This window comes from Ctenopharyngodon idella, chromosome 2, assembly GCF_019924925.1.
Source record: "Ctenopharyngodon idella isolate HZGC_01 chromosome 2, HZGC01, whole genome shotgun sequence".
NCBI lineage: Eukaryota > Metazoa > Chordata > Actinopteri > Cypriniformes > Xenocyprididae > Ctenopharyngodon > Ctenopharyngodon idella.
The window spans coordinates 20,149,575-20,155,316 of NC_067221.1; the positions used below are offsets into that span (position 1 = coordinate 20,149,575).

The 5,742-nt window shown below is 35.6% G+C and overlaps 1 protein-coding gene across 2 annotated transcripts; it reads right to left on the bottom strand.

Moving 5' to 3' along the window:
* Positions 1-446: 446 nt before the first annotated feature.
* On the bottom strand, positions 447-5,505 carry cpdp (CPD photolyase). 2 transcript variants are annotated; one of them, XM_051865602.1, is made up of 10 exons: positions 5,369-5,505; positions 4,920-5,269; positions 4,214-4,359; positions 3,774-3,956; positions 3,505-3,663; positions 2,211-2,409; positions 1,591-1,740; positions 1,363-1,484; positions 1,070-1,229; positions 448-772 (listed from the first exon to the last, which is right to left on the bottom strand). In XM_051865602.1, exons 2-10 carry the CDS (start codon positions 5,170-5,172, stop codon positions 594-596), a joined length of 1,551 nt encoding a protein of 516 aa, XP_051721562.1. In that variant the 5' UTR covers positions 5,173-5,269; positions 5,369-5,505; the 3' UTR covers positions 448-593. The 2 variants fall into 2 exon arrangements, with proteins under 2 accessions (XP_051721557.1, XP_051721562.1); XM_051865597.1 differs by lacking the exon at positions 5,369-5,505 and having other exon boundaries at positions 447-772; positions 4,920-5,362.
* Positions 5,506-5,742: the final 237 nt, after the last annotated feature.

The window sequence follows — 5,742 nt, forward strand, 5'->3', positions numbered from 1 at the left end:
TTCAAAACACTGCTTCATTAAGCTTCGGAGTGTTATGAATCTTTTGTGTCAAATCATGATTCGGATCGCGTGTCAAACCGCCAAATTGCTGAAATCACATGACTTTGGCGCTCCAAACCGCTGATTCGACACGCTGATTCATAACGCCGATTCATAACGCTCCGAAGCTTCATGAAGCAGTGTTTTGAAATCGGCCATCACTATATAAGTCGTTATTTTGTTTTTTTGGCGCACCAAAAATATTCTCGTCGCTTTATAATATTAATATTGAACAACTGTACTCACATGAACTGTTTTAAATATGTTTTTAGTACATTAATGGATCTTGAGAGAGGAAATGTCATTGCTGGCTATGCAGGCCTCACTGAGCCATCGGATTTCAACAAAAATATCTTAATTTGTGTTCCGAAGATTAACGAAGGTCTTACGGGTGTTGAACGGCATGAAGGTGAGTAATAAATGACATTATTTTCATTTTTGGGTGAACTAACCCTTTAAGGGAGAGAAAAAATGTCTGGAGAAAACCAAGTACAAGCAATGAAAACTGAACTTTTAAGCATGTCAATAGGTTTTCAGAATTTTGACAAATTAAACTACAAAGATTTCTTGATGTCTTTTTTGGAGATCTCCTTTATAGCAGCATACTTCCTCTCAAACTGTGCCACATCAAACTTCCGCTTGCAGCCAGCATAATTCATATAGCGAATTTTCCCAAAGATGGGCCTCTCTGCCCATCCCTGGTCATGGATGCCACAGACGGACCACATGCATCCTGTGAAGAATATTGAAGAACAATATAATCAAGTATAAAGACATTTTGGAAAGACTAATGACACTAATGACAACACTCAAAAAGTTTGGCTTTGTTAATGTTTTTGAAAGAAGTCTCTTCTGCTCAACAAGTCTGCATTTATTTGATCAAAAATACAGTAAAAAAAAAAACAGTAGTATTGTGAAATGTTACTACAATTTAAAATAAACTTTTCTATTCTTAGCATTAATGACTTAATTTATTCTAAGAAAATATTTGAAATGCTTAGAGCAATCAAAACATCATTATGTCTCTCACCCACATATCCATTGGGATCGCAGCCATCTAAAGATAATCGGTCATTCAGATATATAGCAATAGAGAGGGCTTCTTCAGGGGATCCAGTCCATTCCAGGATCTTCTTTGCCCAGTACATGCGCAGGAACCCATGCATCTTCCCTTCAGACAGCAGCTGACGCTACAACAGACCAGCAAACTTCATTTCAACAGATTAAAGATCAAGATTCACTGGTTTTGCCATGACAGTGAATTATAAAACAACCAAAAAAGCTACTTTAAAGTTGTTCCGTGTAAAACTGTAGTTGAGTTACCTGTGCAGCATTCCACAGCTGATCATGGGTCTTGGCGTTCTCCAACTGCTCTTTTGTGTAAAGGTACTGTCTGGTGTCCTTAGCGTGCTCCTGCAAAGTCTTCTTCGCCCAATCGTACGCACCTGTGCCGAGAGATAAAGAAATATTTAAACAAAGGCCAAGAATAAGATGGCAAATTAGCTACAATCTTGTTATCTGTGCGATTGAAGCGAGTGACACAGCACTCACCTGAAATATCATCATAGTTGTGGTTGTAGAAGCAGAAGTTGTCAGCGAGCTCCCTGCGCACCACCAGTTCCTCAGTAAAAGACGCCACAGACTCGCTGGCGTTCTTTTCTCGTTTAACCTGCCTCACGACACGCTGAGCAGACAACTGACCTTCAAGTGAAAACACATCACACATAACTATTATAACCTCTTAAAGGTGCAATGTGTACATTTTAGGTGGATTTATTGAAAGAAATACAATATAATATACATAACTATGTTTTCAGTGGTGTATAAAGATGTTACGTAATGAACCGTTATGTTTTTATTACCTTAGAATGAGCCATTTCTATCTACATACACCACAGGTCCCCTTACATGTTAAGTCACCATTTTGCGCCGACATGTTTCTACAGTAGCCCTAAACGGACAAACTGCTCAACAGAACGTTTTTGCTTGACTGGCTACTCTCTGCTGTCTTAGACAACGACATTTTTCGATATATTGCAATTCGCAACCTCACAGCTAGATGCCTCTAAAATTTACACACTGCACATTTAACTGCATCTATAAGAAATTGGAACCCATTTACTTTAATTGCATAAACAAAAGAAAAACACACAGACAGAGTGCAAACTGACCAGTGTGGAGCCAGGGGGAGAGATGGCTTAGAGCGTCACAGTTGGGATTGTTCCTGTGGGTGGCAAAGAAACGCAGTCGTTGGTCAATGAAGGACTCCAACATGGCCATGCCGGCAGAGGTGCCAGGCTGAGCCCATTCTACCTCGCCAACACTCCGGTCCACCTCAAGAGACGACAACAACTTCTCCCAGTTTACTGGCTGAAAGACAGAGGGATTTCAAAATAAAAAAGGGAAAACACCTTTATAAGTAGAACAAGGATTTACCGTCATCATGCATTTGAGAATGGCAACAATAAACAAAACACCAAATGTGCTTCATAGACTACAACAGGGATGCGATCAGCTACGGACAAAAAAAGAAGGAAAACCTGATTTTCCCCATTCAGTTTGACTATACAACAACAACAAAAACAATAACAACATACAAAAAAAAATACAGTGCTGTCAAATTGATTAATCATGATTAATCGCATCTAACACAAAGGTTTGTGTGTGTGTGTATGTATGTATATATATATATATATATATGTATATATATATATATATATATATATATATATATATATATATACACACATATATATACACACACACATATATAATTAAAACTTATGTTAGATGCGATTAATCGATTTGACAGCACTAAAAAAAAAAAAAAAATTGTTGTTAGCGTTTTAATTATTAATCATAATTTCATTATTAATAATATTATTTAAATTAGAATTACAAAATGTAATATATTTCCACTATTTATATTACCAACATATATAAATATATTACCATTCCAAAAATACTTAATTATATATTATAATTACTAATTATATTATATATTACTAATTATATTATAAATAAAAATAATAAATTGTTATTGTTGTTATTAACAATTGAATTAATAAGAAGAAGAAGAAGAAACACTAATTTTACAATATTTATTATTATTATTATTCAAAATAATATTTTTATTATTATTTAAATTATAAAAATGAAATCAATAAAGACATTCTCATTCTAATAATACTATGGTTCTGTAAAATAAAAAAAGTTATTAAATAATAATAATAATAATAATAATAATTATTATTATTATTATTCTTGTTTTTACTATTATTGTTACTACTACTACTACATGTATTTTACATTTATTAAATACATGTATTTATGTATTTGAAAGCGTAGCAATTTTTTCCTCAGATTTACGCAATTCACATGGGTCATACTTCATGTCAAAAAATACAGAAATTAATATAAATATGGAAAAATCATATCTCTGGTACAGCTAGTATGGAATCAAACCTTTGCTGTTTTAGAAGCGGAGTGTGGATGAGTGTCCACAAGTGGAATCTCTGTGAGGAATTCTGGGAGAAGTTTAGTGATTTTGCCCCGTATTGTCCTTGCTCCATATTCCAGCTTCTCAGATGCTTCCCAGCACGGCACCACATTATGTGCATCAACCTTGATTTAAAGTAGCATGAAAATGTAATGTGGTTTCAAATCAGTATGTACTGGCAGAAATTATAGTAGTGATAACACAGCATGCAAGTGCATAAAGATGACTGGCACACCTGAATGAAAGGGATATCAGACGGAAGGTGCTTCTTAACAGTCTCAATCCACTGGAGGGGGATTCTGAGAGGGTTAAAGTCAGTGACAACTGCTCCAAAGTTCCAGTTTTTAACAAAGGTTGGCAGATTTTGCTCAGGTTCTCCTGACAGCAGATGGAACTGAATATCAAGGCTTTTGCATTCCTGTAACAAGACACATTTTATTAAATTTTATTAAAATACCACACATTACATCTCTCTACTACCTAGCTGTGCAGCCCCAGCCAATCAAAAACACTGGTTTTGAAAAAGGAAGTGGTCTAATTCAGTAGCTAATTCTAACCAATAATTAACAAAAGCAGGTTTGTTTATATGCAGCATACATTTCAAACACTCCATGCCAGACCCAGACAGATGCAAATGATGTCTATAATTTAAGTCATGATATAATATATTTGTACCGTTGCCACTTCTTGCAGTCCTTTTAGCATAAAGGCGTACTGTCTGTAAGCTGCATCCAAATATCGAGGCACCAAGCAGAAGCAGATATGCAAAGGAAGTTTCTCAGCCAAGGCCAGCTGCTGAGCATAGATCAGTGCCCAGTTATCTGCAACACAAACAGCATAAGTGTATACTACCATTCAAACGTTTGCAGCAAGTATGATTTTTTTTTTTAAAGAAATTAATATTTTATTCAGCAAGGATGCATTAAACTGATCAAAAGTGACAGTAAATACATTTATCATGTCACAAAAGATTTCTATTTTAAATGAACTTCTGAAGAAGAAAAAAACGTATGGTTTACACAAAAAAAAAATACTAAGCTGCAAAACTGTTTTCAAAATAAATAAGAATTTTCTTCTTGAGCAGGAAATCATCATCTGAAGGATCATGTGACACTGAAGACTGGAGTAATGTTGCTGAAAATTCAGCTTATAATAATTACATTTTAAAATATAATAAAATAGAAACCAGTTTTTTAAAAAATTGTAATAATATTTTACTATAGCCTATTACTGTTTTTACTAGCTGCATTTTTGGTTAAATAAATGCAGCCTTCGTGAACATAAGAGAATTTCAAAAACAGACCGCTAACTTTTGAACAGTAGTGTAGCTGAATTGTAGTTAATTTGATTGAGCTACTTTCTCTTTTTCTATATATTTTACCTTGGACTCTTTGATCGCGAGACATCCAGTAGAGGACCCCATTGGAGCCCTGTTTGATTTTCTGGGTGCTTGATAAGTAGCGGAGTCGCTTTTTGTTGAACTCGCATCCCTGTGCGGCTTTCCGGAGCTCAGTCACTTCCCTCAGCAGCCAGCCGGATTCTCTCCCTCTTTCTGCTGTTAGCTTCGGCTGTTTCCCACCGGCGCTGCTCGGTGACTCTTTCTGGCGTTTCAGGCTGCGCTTGTTTACAGACATGCTGTTGTAATGTAGTAGTATTGTGTTAGGATCGCTGATGGCACGGAGGAGCAGCGCTCTTCTGCTGTATCTGATGTACAAGCACGTAGAAAACAAACTAGACATACACAGATAGACATCAGATAAAAACAGCAAGGTAATTTGCATATGTTGGACGATGCATTAGGAAAATAGAACCTAACAGAAAAAAACATACATTTGTTCCCCGAACAACTGAAACAAAAGGCAAATTCTGTAGACTTCTCTCACGTGTAGCTAGTTTTGTAACACTCAACGCTCATTGGCCAATGACTGTCAGGGGCGGGGCTTACGCGTCTGCTTACCCAACATTAATTTTGTGTTGGGTAACATTTGGTAACATTTGCGTTACGAAAATATAGATAAATATGTATATATATATATTGGTGCGTTCACGTCTTGTCGTAATTATATATATATATTCGAGAATCAAGTACTGTCATTGCCATATAGTACAAAAATACAAGTAACTTAATCAACATACTCAACATAATCAACTGAAGAAATTGAGTCCTTGGTATTTCCAGATCTAACTCCATTTCCCAAGAGCCT